The 17,430-nt window shown below is 37.1% G+C and overlaps 1 protein-coding gene across 13 annotated transcripts in view; it reads left to right on the top strand.

The window, feature by feature from the left end:
* Positions 1-17,430, top strand: part of MPDZ (multiple PDZ domain crumbs cell polarity complex component) — a 162,940-nt gene that overhangs the window by 56,807 nt on the left and 88,703 nt on the right. For 8 of the 13 annotated variants that reach the window (XM_045043584.1, XM_045043579.1, XM_045043583.1 and 5 more), the window contains exons 8-13: positions 927-1,133; positions 3,522-3,636; positions 3,986-4,074; positions 14,214-14,397; positions 15,162-15,251; positions 17,181-17,290. In XM_045043584.1, the coding sequence (XP_044899519.1) occupies positions 927-1,133; positions 3,522-3,636; positions 3,986-4,074; positions 14,214-14,397; positions 15,162-15,251; positions 17,181-17,290 (795 nt within the window). The remainder of the gene's footprint in view (positions 1-926; positions 1,134-3,521; positions 3,637-3,985; positions 4,075-14,213; positions 14,398-15,161; positions 15,252-17,180; positions 17,291-17,430) is intronic. The other 5 variants (XM_045043585.1, XM_045043582.1, XM_045043576.1 and 2 more) reach the window with 2 other exon arrangements.

Here is a 17,430-nt window from a genome sequence, read left to right as displayed (position 1 = left end):
TTAAATTAATTAAAATTAAATAAAATGACAAATTCAGCTTTTCAGTTGGACTAGCCACATTTCAAGTACTCTGTAACCACATGTCACTAGTTACTGCCATACTGGATGATGCTGTCATTGAAGAAAGTTCTAGTATGGAGATAATAAGTCTGCTTTTTTTACTCCCCTTACCCATCTAAATTTTCATCTCATAAGGATTTCATCTGCAAATGAGTTTTTTAGGGATATTTTCAATTGAAAACACAAGACAAAAAATTGTAGTATCAATTCAGTGCTTTCTTGTGTTCTGTACTATATTTTTTGAGTAATACGTATTTGCATAATGACTTGGGCTTCATCTTTGCTTAGTGGCATTTTCTTCTTTTTCTGTTCCTCAAAAAATTTTCAAAAGGCTTCATATTTTCTTGCATCTGGTGGGTAGACATCGAAGTGATAAGCTCTTATCAACTATTAGTTTAGGGAATATTTGTGAATTTCAGTTACTTATATCACATTGAATAACATTAAGATGCTTCAAAAGGCAGTTAAAATAACAACCACATGTTTAATATTCCATGATTGGTAATTCACATGACTGCTATTTTTACATTATTCTCTTTCCCTCGTTTGGGATCTCTCTGATGAAATTAAAATATTAATATCCTGGGGGCCTGGTTGGCACAGTCAGTTAAGCCTCTGACTCTTGATCTCTGCTCAGGTCATGATCTCATGGTTTGTGAGTTGCAGCACGTCATTGGGCTCTGTGCTGACGGCACTGAGCCTGCTTGGGATTCTGTTTCTCTTTCTCTCTGCCCCTCCCCAGCTTGTGTTTTGTCTCTCTCTCTCTCTCTCTCTCTCTCTCTCTCTCTCTCTCTCTCAATATAAATAAATAAACTTAAGAAAATTAAAAAAAATCAATATCCTGATTAACCGATCTCTTTATTCAGCATGGGCGATTATGCAGTGGAGACCACATTCTAAAGATTGGTGACACTGATCTGGCAGGAATGAGCAGTGAGCAAGTAGCACAAGTGCTCAGGCAGTGTGGAAATAGGGTCAAACTGGTGATTGCAAGAGGTGCCATAGAAGAAGCAGCAGCACCTGCCTCTGTGGGCATCACCCTTTCCTCATCCCCATCTACGCCAGAAATGCGGGTAAGTAGGTGGAAACATTAGGAGGAAAGTCACAGGCACTAGCATTTAGATGATGGTGATGTTTAGAAACTAGTCTTAATGATATTCACATGTTAGTGCTAAAGACTATAAATTCAAGTGTAACTGTGTTTCAGCACTAATATCTTATTAATTAAGAATAATGTGTAACAGATGAAAAATAGGTTTCTTTAAAAAATTCTAGATTACTGTTTTACATAGTAAATGTTTACATGAAATGTAATGTTACATGAAATGTTTACAGAAATGTTTCGTGTGCTTTCTCTAAGCAGCACATTTATGAGGATAATCTTTTGAAATAATGGGCTAAATTTTAAATAATTACTTGATACTGACAACTAAAATGTTTAATTCTATCTATCTCTTAACTAGAAGGCTCCAGTTAGGTGAGCTGGGAGTTCCAGTCATTCTCCTTCAACAGCTTTCCTTTTAGTGACTTTGGATGGGGGGAGGAATAGGGGTGGGAGTATCAACAAAATAATTTTATCCCCAAATCTCTTAAATATTTGAGAAAATAATTACACTCAATTTCTAGATAAGCGTTATAGCAAATGCAAGTGCTACATTCCTTTCTGGTAGATCTAAAAACATCAATGATTTTTTTTTTCCTGTTAAAGTTTTTTCTAATTAGTTGCTACAGATTCTTTTTTTAATATCCTAACCTCCTCCACAAGCCCTTTAAAACTTTATTAGAACACTTGAAATTTCCATGATTCTGTTGTTTTTAGGATTGGGTTAGTTGCTATTTTTTGCAGAGAGAAAGAAGTAAAGAAAGAAAGCTTGTGTATGAAAGTATTTAAATCACATTCTTTTGTGGTAAACAAAACATTTTATTCAGCAATATATAAATGAATGCAATACCGAAAACCACTTGATGTAATTGAAAGCTTAGAAAAATATCTATTCTGTGCATATCATCATTTCTGAAGCTTGTGCCCCTTTTAAAACCATTCGATAGTCAAATTGCCACCCTCTAAAATAGCACTCGCATAAGTCTTATTAAAAATAGAAAACACATTTGTTTCAATTGAAGCAGATTTCATCCTGTCATTTTCTTGTAATTATCTAAACTTTAAACTTTTGCTAAGTTTGCACAGATAATTATGTGCAATGAAAAAAATAAATCAAACTTTACTATAAAATTATATCTCATTTAGATGGACTATCAGTGAGATACAGAGTTTGCTTAAAGAAAATCAAAACCATTACCAGCTCACTGCAACGTGTATGGGCATTCGAACCCATAACCTTCGTTCCGTTACGATCTTTGTAGGACTCTCTGGGGACTCTGCTGGAACCACACAAGTATGTAATGCCAGTAGCTTGTTGGTGACTTACCACTCTAGTCCACCAGTGCTTAATTCAGAAAACCATGCCCTTCAGTCCAATATATAATTAATAACAACTCTACATGTTAGAGAAACTTGCTTTCAGCTGTCATTTCAGGAACGAAGATCAATGCAGAAAGGCATACTTTTCTTACAAAGAGCTTTTTATGTTAAAGTCTGAATTTATAAAACAAATACAGTAACAATTTTAAATAGCTTTGTTGCATTTCCCTGGCTTTCAAAATAATCTTCAGTCTATTAATAAAATACCTGGAAGATAGATTAACTCATATTCATGGTACTAGAATCAACTATCAACTTACGATCATAGCAGCAACAACTTAGTGGACACTGTGGCTCCTACATTCTCCTAAGGATTTTACATGCTGCAAGGCATTTTAAGAGCCTTGGTTTTGCAGCCAGCTTATCTGCATTTGAATTCTGCCTCTACCAGATTGCTTGCTGCTTGTCTTTGGTAAGGTTTATGTTCCTCAGTTTCCCCAGAGAAGAATTTATCAATTGTACCTAATCTCATAGGCTTGTTCTAAGGAGTAAATTAACTAAGACAAGTCAAGTGTCTGTTACATAGAAACCGCTCAGTAAATGTTAGCTGGGCTTATTATTCTTATTCCTGATAGACAGTTGAGCCAAGCGATGCTTAGAAAAGTTCAGTGGCAAAACTGGATTTGAACTTGTTGACCTGAATTCAAAATATGAGTTCTTTCAATTGTGGAAATGAATATAAACCATCCCTAAAAATAGAATTTGTTAATAACAGACTATTTGATTTACACACAAATAATTATGTATTTCTCTGATAAGGGGGTGTTCACCCTTACTGCTGACATTCCTTTTGAGTAAAAATGTAATGGACAGTTCATGTTGTCAACATTGAAGGAGTAGTCCCTGCTATAATTCTCTAGCAGAGTTATTTGCCATCTAATTACATTGTATTATTCTTAAATAAAGGTTGTTGCTTTTTGAGTTTATCTTGTTTGTTTACATGTCTAATTGCTCTGTTTGTTTACCAATTTTATTTTAGGTTGATGCTTCTACTCAGAAAAGTGAAGAAAGTGAGACATTTGATGTGGAACTCACTAAAAATGTCCAAGGACTAGGAATTACCATTGCTGGTTACATTGGAGATAAGAAATTAGGTAGTTTTAAACACTTTTTTTTTCTACCTGAGAATTGCCTCTCATATCTTTTCTTTGTCTTATGAAACATTGAATCAACATTATTATGTATTTTCAGATTGTTGGATAAACTGATTGAAAACTTCCTTAGGAATAATTCAGTGTAGGAAACTCGGATACTGTATTTGACAGACAAAATCATTGTCATATTTTCTAGCCTAAGTCTCTGTTGGTTTTGCTTGTGTGGCTTGTTGATTTATAATTATTCATAATTAGGACTTTATATTTGGAGAATGAAGGATGTATAGTTTTTGAATGTGCTTTGTAAATAGTAAAAAATAAAATCTAAAAACCCTATTTCTAATCTTAGAGCCTTCAGGAATCTTTGTAAAGAGCATTACAAAGAGCAGTGCTGTTGAACATGATGGAAGAATCCAAATTGGAGACCAAATTATAGCAGTAAGTAACACATTTAATAAGAGCTTTGTTAATTTTCATGGTTGAGAAGTGCATTCTCATAGTTTACTCAGTTTTGGGAACTGCTGTTAGCTCCATGCTAATTTAAGCTTTTTGGTAATTTGAGGCTATCATTACAATTACCCGTTTTGTTATTTTGTGAAAGTAAGAGCATTGGATAGAAGCTTCACTGATCTCAAGTCTAAATATTAGAATAATTTCTGATATATCTGATTCCTAGTTGTAATGAACTTGTTACAGTAATATCACACTTTAGTTGTTGATACGTTAAAGGTAAAGACCAGACATCATAATCTTTAGTGTAGTTGAATCTGAATTTTGGGATGAGTGCTTTTTTTTTTTTTTTTTTTTTTTTTTTTTAATATCAACAGAATGATGGTGTTGTTGTTGGCTCCATGTCCAGGACTCTTTTAACTTTAGGAATATATAAGAATAAAAGAAATAGATCTAATCCACTTAATCAGATCAAGCCCATCATATGGATATTGTCGTAACCTCAGTGTGTTTTGAGCCTATGGCTATTCAAGGCTGTGTACAAAAGAATACAACTTTCAGTTCAGTGTTCTGCACAAACTGGGCTACCCTAACTACTCCTCAGAACATAAGTCCGAGAGACCCTATATCAGGGGCTTCCTGGTCAGGTAAGTTTAGGAAAAACTGCATGTGATAGGGTCTCATAGGGATTCATAAAGCACAGTAAAAAAATCTAAGACTCTGAGAATTTCTGCAATAGAGAAAATGCAGCTGTTTTGCTTTGGGTTTTCCTAAGCTTTTGTAATCATAGACTCTTTCTTTCCTCAAACATACTTTGGAAGACATTTTGGAGTATACTGATTTATCTTAAAATGTATCTGTTTATATATAAGTCCCTGTTGTTCCCTTGGGATGTTAATATGTTGAGAAAGAAGAATGTTAAGATTCCTGTTCATAACAGCATTATTCACAATAGCTAAGAGAGAAAGTAACCCAAATACCTGTCAATGGATGAACAGATAAACAAAATGTGTTATATAAATACAGTGGAATATTATGTAGTCTTATCAAGAAGGAAATTCTTTCACATCCTGCAACACGATTGAACCTTAAGGACATTATTCTAAGTGAAATAAGTCAGTCACCAAAAGACAAGTTCTGTGTGTTTCCACTTATATGAGGTACCTAAAATAGTCACACTCAGAAATAGAATGGTCATTGCAAAATTTTGAATAGAGGGCCAATTGGGGAGCTGTTGTTTAATGGGTACAGAGTTTCAGTTTTGCAAAGTGAAAACATTCTGGAGATCTATTGTATGACACTGTGAATAAACTTAACACTACTGAACTGTGCATGTAAAAATGATTAAGATGCTAAATTGTTTTGTTCTGTGTTTTCTACCACAATTAAAAAAAAAGAGGTGCCCTTATCTCTCTGCCTTTGCTTCTACATTACAACTTCTTCTTGGGCTTCAAACTAAGCACACCTGTTCACTTCTTGAAACCTATTCTGAAGATGCAGTTGTGCTTGCCACTTAGGTTGGTTGGCTGTATCCTATGCATGAGTTTTAACCACTGTATTTTCTTTTTAACATAAAATGAAAATTAACTACTTTTTTTTTATTTTGGAGAAAAGAGAGAGTGCATAGACATAGACCCCAAAAACCATATCCAATCCTGAATTAAAAATTGAAAACATAGCTAATGTACTCTTTTTTCCCCCTAAGATACGTATTTTAATCCATTAGAAAGCTGTTTTTAAAATGTTCAGTTACTTTTGAGAGAGAGAGCCTGTGAGAGTTGGAATTATACAATATGTGGTCCTTTGTGTTTCTTTTTTTTTTTAAATGTTTCTTTATTTTTGAGAGAGAGAAAGAGAGCGCAAGCAAGGGGGCCACAGAGAGAGAGGGAGACACAGAATCCGAAGCAGGCTCCAGGCTCTGAGCTGTCAGCACAGAGCCCGACACGGGGCTCGAACTCACAAACTGCGAGGTTGTGACCTGAGCCGAAGCTAGACGCTTAACCAACTGAGCCACTCAGGCGCCCCAACATGTGATCCTTTGTGATTGGTTTATTCCGCCTAGCGTGTTTTCATGGTTCATCCATGTTATAGCATGTATCAATTCTTCATTTGTTTTTATAGCTGAATAATATTTCATTGTAGGGATTTACCACCTTTTATTTACCTATTTATCAGTTGATGGACATTTGGGTCATTTCTGCTTTTTGGCGGTTACGGATAATGCTGCCATGAACATTCATGTACAGGTTTTTGTATGGATGTATGTTTTTATTTATCTTGGGTATGTAATTAGGAGTGGAGTTGCTGGATCCCATGATAACTGTTTAGTAAGCTTCTTTCACCTACAAAATTGGGATATGGAAACTTCCCGTGTGTAATTTTTAGGAAGACCAAATGAGTAATTAATATACCTGTAATTTAATTAACATAATTAGTATACACTAGACATAGAGGTACCATTTTATTAATTAGGCAGATACTTCCTGAAAATCTGAAATGATTGCACATTTTAAAGAGTCTCACAATAGCTTCCCTCCAAACTTGTTGTCATTTTCATTCTTATAAAAGTGGAAATTCATATATGGTTTTGCTCACATAAGGTCAGTAATAAAGGGCATTGTTGAGGAGAAAGTAGAAGCACCCTTCCTCTGTTTTCTTGCTTTCAATAAAATCACTCGTCTTCACTGTCATCAGTGTTCTGAGTTTTAATTTTTAGCAATCTGCTCTTCAAAGTTGCAAGCATCTCAGGCTCTAAAGAAACTTCCCGCAGTGCTTTTGCTCATGCATGAATTTTTGTGAATGTCGCCATCTTGTGGACTGTTGAGATGTTGGTGGTGGCATTCTTCACCCTGGTTGCGTTTTCACAACTGCAGTCTTTGCTTTTCAGTTTCTGTTTTGGCAACAGCTGTTTGAAGCTGTGCTATACTCTGTTTTTGTTTTGAAGTTGTTGAGGTGGTGAGAAAATTGAGAAATTGTTTCTTACTATTGTGAGGAAGTATTTTATAACATTAAACCAATTTTGCTATAAGATTCCTGTTTCACACATTGTGATCTGTTGACCCCTAGGGTTTCACTGTGACTATTACAGGGTAGGGAATAGAGCAGTTGACTCCATTTCATTCTGGTATATTGGTATTCCGTATAAGAATTATTTGATCAAGGGATTCTATTGTATTTTAAAAAGTTGACCAAACTTGTCATCTGATGAGATCATATACTCATTCCATTTAATTAATTAATTAATTAAATTTTAAATTATTTTTAGAGAGAGAGGGACTGCAAGTAGGGGTGGGGCGGGGGAGAGAGAGAGAGAGAGAGAGAGAGAGAGAGAATGAATGAATGAACGAATGGATCTTAAGCAGGCTCCCTGCCCAGCAATGTGGGGTTTTAATCTCATGAATGTGAGATAATGACCTGAGCTGAAATCAAGAATCAGCCGCTTAACTGACTCTGTCACCCAGGCATCTCATTCTTTTTAGATTGATATATAGAGGTCTTTGCTAAAAGCGATGTGGAATTATGATTGATTGGGGTTTTCAAGTTGTTTCAACTAGTGATTCTCTCCTGTAACTGTTCCTGCTGATTGTCCTGTCTGCCCTGTGCATTGTGAGGTTACTGGAGCTCTCCTCGAGGGAGCACATAGGCAGTTCTGTTGCTGTTGCGTGTAGTTCCGGTGCCCTGTGGTACCATTGGGTCTGAAGCCACGTCTTTACTCTGCCTGTGATAATGACAGACCACGGCCACCCGGGGCCCTATTTTGGGCTCTGGTGACCTCATCTCATGTGTGTGATGAGTGTAATGATATTGAACAGAAAGTGCTCTCGGGAAGGCCTGAGATTTTCATGTTGGTGAATCACTTCTTCCGTCTGTTAATAATACCAGCTTCTGGGTTCCTTCCCAGTGTAAAGTGCTTGGGCACTGTAATTTGGGGGAGATTGTACCCTTATTCCCATATAACAGTGAAGATACTGAGAAATTGGAACTGAAATCTAGTTCCATGATTATTCCATTACAGCAATTTCTTTTGTACTGGTACCATCTCTATCTAACATTTGGGTAAAAGGGGGTATGGTTTTAAATTGAGGTCATCAAATTTTGAAAGTAAAGGAAGAATGCAGGTTTTGGTTTGTTTTTGTTTTAAATTTTTTTTTTCAACGTTTATTTATTTTTGGGACAGAGAGAGACAGAGCATGAACGGGGGAGGGGCAGAGAGAGAGGGAGACACAGAATCGGAAACAGGCTCCAGGCTCTGAGCCATCAGCCCAGAGCCCGACGCGGGGCTCGAACTCACAGACCGCGAGATCGTGACCTGGCGGAAGTCGGACGCTTAACCGACTGCGCCACCCAGGCGCCCCTGGTTTGTTTTTGTTTTTACCATACTTGGACTTTATTGCTATTGACAAAATAATGTGCATTTGATTTTTAAAAATGAAATTGAGCTTTGAAAGAGTTGAGCAATAAAAATCTATTATAGATGAAAAGTTGCAACCTAAGTGAGCCTCAAAGTTGAGATTTTTATGATTTTTTTTTCTTATTCTCTTTACTATCCTGGTGGTAACATGTTCATTTGTTTTTAGATTAATATTTGTCTTTGAAGTTTAAAGATCATAACATTGGAACATGGTTGAAAAACCTCATAGAAACCACTATTAGTATTTCAGAAAAATTCCACATATATTTAAATAGGATCATATTATATTTGCTTTACTTTTTTTTTTAAATTAATGTTTATTTGTTTTTGAGAGAAAGAGGGGCAAAGAGAGAGGGAGACACAGAATCTGAGGCAGGCTCCAGGCTCTGAGCTGTCAGCACAGAGCTGGAAGTGGGGCTCAAACTCCCGGACCACGAGATCATGACCTGAGCTGAAGTTGGACACTTAACCGAGTTAGCCACCCAGAGGCCCCTGTTTTACCTTTTTATTTTTTATTTTACTTAAAAACATACTTGGAAGGTATAGTCATCTCATCACATGTAGTTCTATTGTAATATATTTAAGCGGTACATATTCATGGATGGTTAATGTTTTTTTACAGTTTTCTGCTGTTATAAACACCTGGCATTACATACCACTTCTTATGTCTTTTACAGGCTGACTTGAAGCATCAGATTTTGCTCTAATACTGTTAGATTTGAATTTTACTTGTTCCTCAGCACTGGATCTTGTATGCCACTGTTTTCTTTCTTTAAATTTTAAATCTGATTAATCTCTCAATGAGCTAGAGTGTTTTGAGTAAATTTTATGGAAAGAGAATGTATTGGTAGGCTTGCCAAACCTTTTCTGTCTGAGAATCTCTTCTGCTGCCTTGGACAGTTTGGCTGGGAATAACAAAAACATTCCATAAGAGAAACTTAGGGGAGGTAATCTTAAACAACTTTTAAGATTTTGCAACATTCCTTTTTAATTTTTAATAGAGAAGCATTTTCCCTTTCCCTCTGGAAGAAATCTTATACAAGTATCATGGCTTACCTCATTCTCAGAGAATAAAATGCCCTATGGCCAATTAGAATCACTAAACACATTCCCAGTATAGTGACTGAAAATTTCTTCGGGCTCGAGTCCTGGGTGACTCTTTCGGTTGAGTGTCCAACTCTTGATTTTGGCTCAAGTCATGATCCCAGGGTCATGGGACTGAGCCCCATGTTAGGCTCAGCACTGAGCGTGGAGCCTGCTTAAGGTTCTCTCTCTCTCTCTCTCTCTCTCTCTCTCTCTCTCTCTCTCTCTCTCTCTCCCTCTGCCCCTCTCCCCTACTTGTTCTCTCTCTCTAAACAAAAAACAGAAACAAACCAAACAACAACAACCCCCCCCCCAAAAAAAAAGAAAGAAAGAAAAGAAAAGATAGAAAATTTCTCCTCCTAAGTAGTAATTGAATTTTAAACTACAGCCCTGGTGTAGCAGAAGCTTGCCCTGAAGTGATGGCTTACCTAGGGATAGAGAGTGTATGCTCCAGTTTATCTTTCCCTACCTAGCTATTCCTTTTTTCCCTCACCTTCTTATGGCAGGTTCTGCCCCTACCACCATAAAAGGTGAGAGAAGGAAGTGTAGGGAGGATAATCAGATACACTGTCCTTGACTCTTCTGCTGTAAGATGGTTTTGTGCCGAGTGAGCCTGGCAGATGCTTAAAACTGCTTCTTAAGAGTTCCTTCTTGGATTCTTAGGAGGTCCTAGATGGGTTCCTGAAGATGTTTGATTTAACTTCCCAAGACGGATGATGGAGTTTTCATCTGACTTTTCTTACCTTTGGCCTCTGGTTTCTCAGCAGTCTACTCCGTAGATTGTCTTTGGGGTACCATCATTCCCTAGGGGCACTCTTGGGTAGGTTTCAAAATGGCTTGAGCCCGACTTTCTCATGTGTGTGGCCTCCCTCAGGTCTATGCCCAAAGTCAGACATTTATCAACATAATAGCCATTTTTCTCTTGCTCCCCTGTCAAAGCAACTAAACAGCCTCTCCCTTGTCCTCCCGATGAAGTTAGACATAATCCACTGCATCCTTCCCTACTACCGGTGACTGATCTCTTCTGACTTGAGGCCAAGGGTGAAACATCTGAGTGGGTGGCTTGGGGACTTACAGTCATCTTCTGTCTTAAACAAACAAACAAAACAAAAAAACAAACCTCCTCTTTAATTTTTCCTGACCTGTAACAACCCACCTCTTCTATGCCGTAACTGTGTGTACGTTTTCATCCTTACTACTTGGTTTAAATTTCTGCCCGATGGGCCCGCTCATAGCTCGTTGTGGTACAGGATATAAATCATCTTAGCATCTCAACCATGATTTCCAGTTTTACAGATTTACATATCACGCTAAATGTAAAACTCTTGATTTGTAATTTCTTTACCACAAATTCTCTGGATAACCTGCTCACTCTGTTGTCTAAATGCTGGCAGATTCTTTTTTCTTTTGACCTTTGAAATCCAAGAATTTTACCAGGATATGTCTAAGTGTTAGCATTTTCTTTGGTTTTGTTTTTTAAATTTGTTTTCTGGTTTTTCATGTACCTCTTTTATTTGTAGACTAAGGTAAATTTTCCTAACCTCCTAATCATTTCTTTGCTTATTTTTCCTCATTTATTCTCTTTTCCTTGTAATTCTTTTCATTCATATTGATTTTTAGATCAGCCTATATATGTCTTTAGTCTTTTCCGATAATTTTTTTGCTTATTCTTTTCTCCTGAAATAGGGGAACATTGTATGCTCCTGCCTTCCATTACCTGGCTGTTTTTGTAGTATTTAAAATCCTGTTGACTGCCCTCGTTGTAACAGCTTTCCTTTTCTTTTCTGGTAGATACTTGTTTTTTCTTTATAACTAAATCCATGTTTCCGTGAATGCAGTGAAATATGAATCCTTTGGAGGGAAGTTTCAGAAAATATCTTTTTTCCTGTCCACTACAGTAACAATTTCATTGGAAGATGTTTGTAGTGATGCCTCAGTGCAAGCGCCTTCTTTTGGACATGGTATCTTCCTCCATATCCTGTGACCTTTCATCATTCTTAGTAGGAATTGTGCTTGTACAAATGGGATTTGAGATGGATTCTGCCAAAGATTGTGTTGGTTTTGTCCAGATGATTCAGGAATTGACAGAGCAAGAAGGAAGGGGAACATTTAAATTTATTTAAGTTTCACTTGTAGATTAATAAAGATGAAACCAGTGCTGGGGTATCACAGTGGGGAATTTTGCCCCTGTGTACTGAGAGATTGTTTTCTGTGTCTGTTGTGGAGCCAGGAGTTGGTTGGGGTTGTGTGGGTGCATGTGTGTAGGGTGTGATGTCATTGCATATGTGTAATTCCATGCTGCTGCATGCTCCCAGCATGGTCTGCAGCCTTTAGCACTTGGTGTAATTTTGTGGAATCACTGGTTAAGATCCACAGGTACCATCTGACTACCTCATTTTAATGAGAGACTGTTGTTGGATTTTACTGGAGTTTCTTCTCAAAGACCAAACAAACTATTCTTTCACATAGATTCAACTGGCCTGCTTTGGATCTGGTCATGTCCAGGCCACTCCTAGTAGAAGTTTCCTCCAAGTTACTGGCATAGGGACTTTTATTTTTCCATGGTTTCCAGTTGTGTTGCAGTGTTTTCTCTGTTGTTATATTTTTATTAGTTATTCCAAAAGGGAATCAACAGGGTGAAGGTAGGAGGAAAGAGAAGAGAGATAGACACCTAAACTCAAAAGTATTATGTCAACTTTAAGTAACTTGCAAAGGGTAAGATTGTTATCTAGATAAATGTAGAAAAATCTATATCAGAAGTCTCTAGATTTTTGAGTATCTCCCAATTAAACACTGCATTCTCCCTCTTCTTCCCCCCTTTATGTATTCATATGTGATATATATTTTCTCTTTGTCTATATATATATACACATATATGTATATATATGGTATTATATATATTGTTTCATATATAATTAGTATATATGTTATATGTGTACATAAAACAAATGGAATTTTAAAATATGTTTAATTAAAAGTCCTTTTATATTCTTTCAGAAACCTCTGAAGTAAGGTATTATATCTTAGAGATCATGATCTAGCTCTTGTAATTCTCATTCATTTCAGTGCCTAATGTGGCCAGCACTGTGCTTAGAAAAGCATGACACGTACACAGCCATTTTATACCCATTTTACAATGCAAAAGAAATATCAATGACTTTGAGTTTCAATATTAAATATGTTACACTTTTCCAAACTGTGTTCAATGTAGTTTTGAAATTTTATAATTTTCAATGAAATTTTAAAAAATAAGGTGCTATAAACCACTTATTTATTCAAAAGGTAATTTGCTTTACAAATAAATCCTTGACAAATGGACCAATGGCTCTATATTTCCATTTGAGATGAATATCAGCTGTATAGACAGCGGTATGTTTTGGTGACATCAGAGGCTGTCCTTTTGGAGTATGCAGTCACAAACCTAATAATGACAGAAACTGTAAAATTAAAGTTCTGGTAGGGGCGCCTGGGTGGCTCATTCGGTTAGGCGTCCGACTTCAGCTCAGGTCATGACCTTGCCGTTCCTGAGTTTGAGCCCCGCCTTGGGCTCTGTGCTGACAGCTCAGAGCCTGGAACCTGCTTCAGATTCTGTGTCTCCCTCTCTCTCTCTGCCCCTCCCCTGCTCGCACTCTGTCTCTTTCTCTCCCCCTCTCTCTCTCTTATAAATCAGTAAACATTAAAAAATTTTTAAAAATATTCTGGTTAATGCTGGGAAGGAGAAATGGTAAAGGGGGCTTTGAGTTAGTCAGAGACCTTATGATAGCTCAGTTCTGAACGTAACTATTACACGGACATCTGAAGCAAGTACAGGTGTTTTCTGGGTGGACAGATGAGAAAGAACATGGGCTGGAGGGAGCCCAGAGAGTCTAGACTCGGGGAGCAGAACCTGCAGAGGTCTTCTGGCTAAGGGGAGCATTGCAGGGTGGGAGTGGAAATGCGTGTATGGGGGCTGGAGGGCACAGGGGTGGGCAGCCCCGTGCCAGATGAGATTGGTGGTGCAGCTGGGGACACTTGACACAGGTCTTTCTAAGTTGTGTTCACAGTATGGAAAATTGACCTAAGGAATATTCTACCAAAGGCAGGGTTGGGACGATGTGATCATATCTTCAGTTTGGAAAGATCACAGGGGCATCTTCAAATGTTTCATCCTTTGTGAACTAGAAAAAGGGAAAACCCCATGTATTTTTTGAAGAGGCAAAGAAATAAAAAGGAAGGTAGTTTTGTCGTCTTTTTTTAAAGCCAGGTTAAGTGTGATTTTGGAATACATCAGTGCTGTCAGGGACTACTTTTGTCACTGTCTTCTACACTTTATATCCTGCAGAGTACTGATTTCCAAACTTGAGTGTGTATCAGGATCACCTGAGGAATATAAAAGAGTATTCCCACCCTGGAACTGTTGGTTCCTAATATCTAGAAGCGAGACACCATAATTTCTAATACGCAAAGCAAAACTCTTCTGGGTAATTCTAGCGCTCTAAGTTATTACTAGTCCCCAAACAGGTGTTCATCCATTCTGCAATTAGGGGAGCACTCAGCCCCATTCTTTTCCCACTAACAAGCAGTAAACATGCATTACGTGAATCAGTAATACAAATATTCATTTATTTTTTAACATATGTTGCTCTTATCACAGGTAGATGGCACAAACCTTCAGGGTTTTACCAATCAACAAGCAGTAGAGGTGTTGCGACACACAGGACCAACTGTGCACCTGACACTAATGAGGAGAGGAACGAAGCAAGAGACTGAGCTGGTGTCAAGGGAGGATGTCATGAAGGACGCGGTCTTGTCTCCTGGGAATGCCAGCGGAAGCAAAGGTAGTGCCAGGTTCAGCTGGTTTTCAGTTAGACCCTTATATCCCTTAGATGTTTTTCTAATTCTGAAATTATTTAAAGAATGGTCTTTAGTCTTAACTGTTCACTATGAACCAAGTAAAAAGGAAATTTGATGAAGTTGGGACTAACGAGAACCAGGGATGTGTCCGTTGACTATAAAATGGGCTCTCGATTAAAGCAAATTTCTTTCTTTCCTGTTTATTCAGTCCCCATTTCAGAGTCGGAAACGTGCATCTATCCTTCTGTCCCTGCCTTACTTTTGGGTGTCATTGCCATGTTTTCTTTCCCTTTAGGGGGAACCTTTTCGGCCTGGGCTGTGTATGTATGCAAGCCTCATGTTTCTAAACATCCAGCCTTCCCCTGAAGGAATCTACTTTAATAACACATTTAGAAATGTCTTTTATAAGCTGTTAGTACATGAATATCTCTGAAAATTAGTGAAATCCCCAGGTAGCTGAGTGGTGTTAGAGTTTGTTAGTAGAAGCCAGGCTTTTGGTTTGAAAATGCTATTTCATTTCTCAAACTGTTGACCATTCTGGTATTTATGCCATATACTGTTCATTGCAGAACTAGGAAATTGGGAGGTCACAGGAGAACTTCCCTTTAAGTACAGGTGGTTGTTTTAAAAGGTTTACTTACAAAAAAAACACTCATTGAGGGGTTCAGATAAATAGAGTGGGATTTGAAAAACGTCATGTGCTTGATTATATCATAGATGTAACTACTAAAATATTCTTATCTTTAAGAAAATTATGAAAAAGATGAAGATTCTTCATCTTTGAGTAGAAACACCAGCATATTACCAATTGAAGAAGAAGGTAAACACCTGGAGCCAGGTTATTACGTTCTTTATTGTTTGTTTGTTTTTTACAGAAATGATTTTTGCAAATGTGATTAAGCCTCTATGGATATATTGTAAATTACTAAAAAAAAATCTATCATAAAGAAAAAGAGATGTTTTTAAGTCTTTATTTGTAGATAGGATTAATTTCTCTAACAGATTAAAATAGTTCATTTATAGCTGGCATATTTTATGGTCGTATGTTCTTTCTTACATATTTTTTTAATTAAAAAAATGTTTAATGTTTTTTCATTTTTGAGAGAGAGAGAGAGAGAGAGAGAGAGAGACACACACACACACACACACACACACAAAGATAGCATGAGCTGGGGAAGGGGCAGAGAGAGAGGGAGACACAGAATCCGAAGCAGGCTCCAGACTCTGAGCTGTCAGCACAGAGCCCGACATGGGGCTTGAACCCATGAACTGTGAGATCATGACCTGAGCTGAAGTCAGATGCCTGACTGACTGAGCCACCCAGGCACCCCAGTCTGTCTTACATATTTTTGAAAGCAGAGGGCTTTAGGAATCAGTCAGTTATGTACAAGGTTTTGTATCAGTCCCCTTACTTCAGTATAGCCAACATGTTCATATCTTATTGAGCAAGCAATAATAAAATTATGAAGTATTTTTAAAAGAAACATGAAAATCTTCTTTTAAAGCGTAAGCTCTTAGGAATGAAACCGTTCTATTTTGGGAGGCTTTTCCTTGTCAATTTTTCATAAATTCTAAATCTTAATATTGGGGAATTGGTTTGGAAAGGAATTGTATGGAGAAATTATTAAACCTTTCTGAGATTTCTTTCAGTATAGACGTAGACTTCATTGAGCCATTTAAACATTTTTTAGAGCAGCATTGTTTTAATATATAATTATGCCAGAATATTATTGCCATCTTTTTAGGCTGGGAGCTATGTGCTTTCCTTAGCTGTCAGATTGCTTTAGGCGCTTTGGTAACTTACATCTACTGAACAGAGTCCAAGAGTGGTCTTCCTGTTAATAGTTCCTTTGGAGCTTTGTGGTTCTTTAAAGTATCTACTCCATTATTAACAGGTTTTATTTTCTGCTGAAAATTTTGCTTTACTTTTATTATTTTAAAAGAATATTTGTGTTTGCAGTAATATCCTGAGAGTGTGATGTGTAGGATTCATATGTGTTAATTGCACTCTGCCATTTTTATACAAGTAGGTGAAGAAATTATTTAGGCTAAAGTGGTATCAAGAGTAGCAGGAAAGAATAAAAAGCTTTTAGAGCATGAAACTTGAGACAGTACATAGGGATGGGTGTGGGGGATCATCTCGAAGGCCCAGACCACGTCTTTGCTTGTGAATGTGCATATGTGTGTGGGAGGATGGGTGGGAGAGGCTCTAGACTTAGAATTAGAAGTCCCAAATTCTTTTTTACACAAACTAGGGAAAAGCTTCTAAATGATTCAAATGCATCTACCCTAGTGCTTATCCTTAGACAACAAACAAACAAAAGAAATTAAATAGACCCATAGATATAGGAAACAACTGTTTGATACAAGATGAGGAGGGGTTCAGGAGCAAATGAAATAGGAGACAGGGATTAAAAGGTACACCTTTGGTTATAAAATTAATAAGTCATGGGGATGCATTGTACAGCATAGGGGATACAGTCCATAATATTGTAATAGCTTTATATGGTGACAGATGATAACTAGGCTTACTGTGGGGGTCATTTTATAATGTATGAAAATATCAAATCACTATGATACACACCTGAAACTAATAGGATATTGTTTGCCAGTTATCTTTTAATAAAAAATAAGGGTAACATATACTGGGTGAAGAGTCAGACTTACTACAACAGACAGGTTCTGATCACAGTGTCTCTTATATAGAATGTTAAAATATGGAGATTTTTGTAGTTTGTCACTAACGTCATTGTGTTGACTATTTCAGGGTATCCATTATTGGCAGCAGAGATGGAAGAAACAGAAGACCCACAACAACAGGAAGCTGCCCTGCTGACGAAGTGGCAAAGGATTATGGGAATTAATTATGAAATAGTGGTAGGTTAGCTTAGCCTCCCTAACTTCCTAACTTGTAACTGTATTTGAGCAGGAAGTTCATGACAAAAATAAAGATGATCTTCATAAAGAGACCTAGAGAAGTAGCAAATGCCCAGGACTTTTTTTTGAAGACCTAAATG

Source organism: Felis catus, chromosome D4, assembly GCF_018350175.1.
Source record: "Felis catus isolate Fca126 chromosome D4, F.catus_Fca126_mat1.0, whole genome shotgun sequence".
Lineage (NCBI taxonomy): Eukaryota > Metazoa > Chordata > Mammalia > Carnivora > Felidae > Felis > Felis catus.
This window is presented reverse-complemented; position numbering and strand designations above follow the sequence as displayed.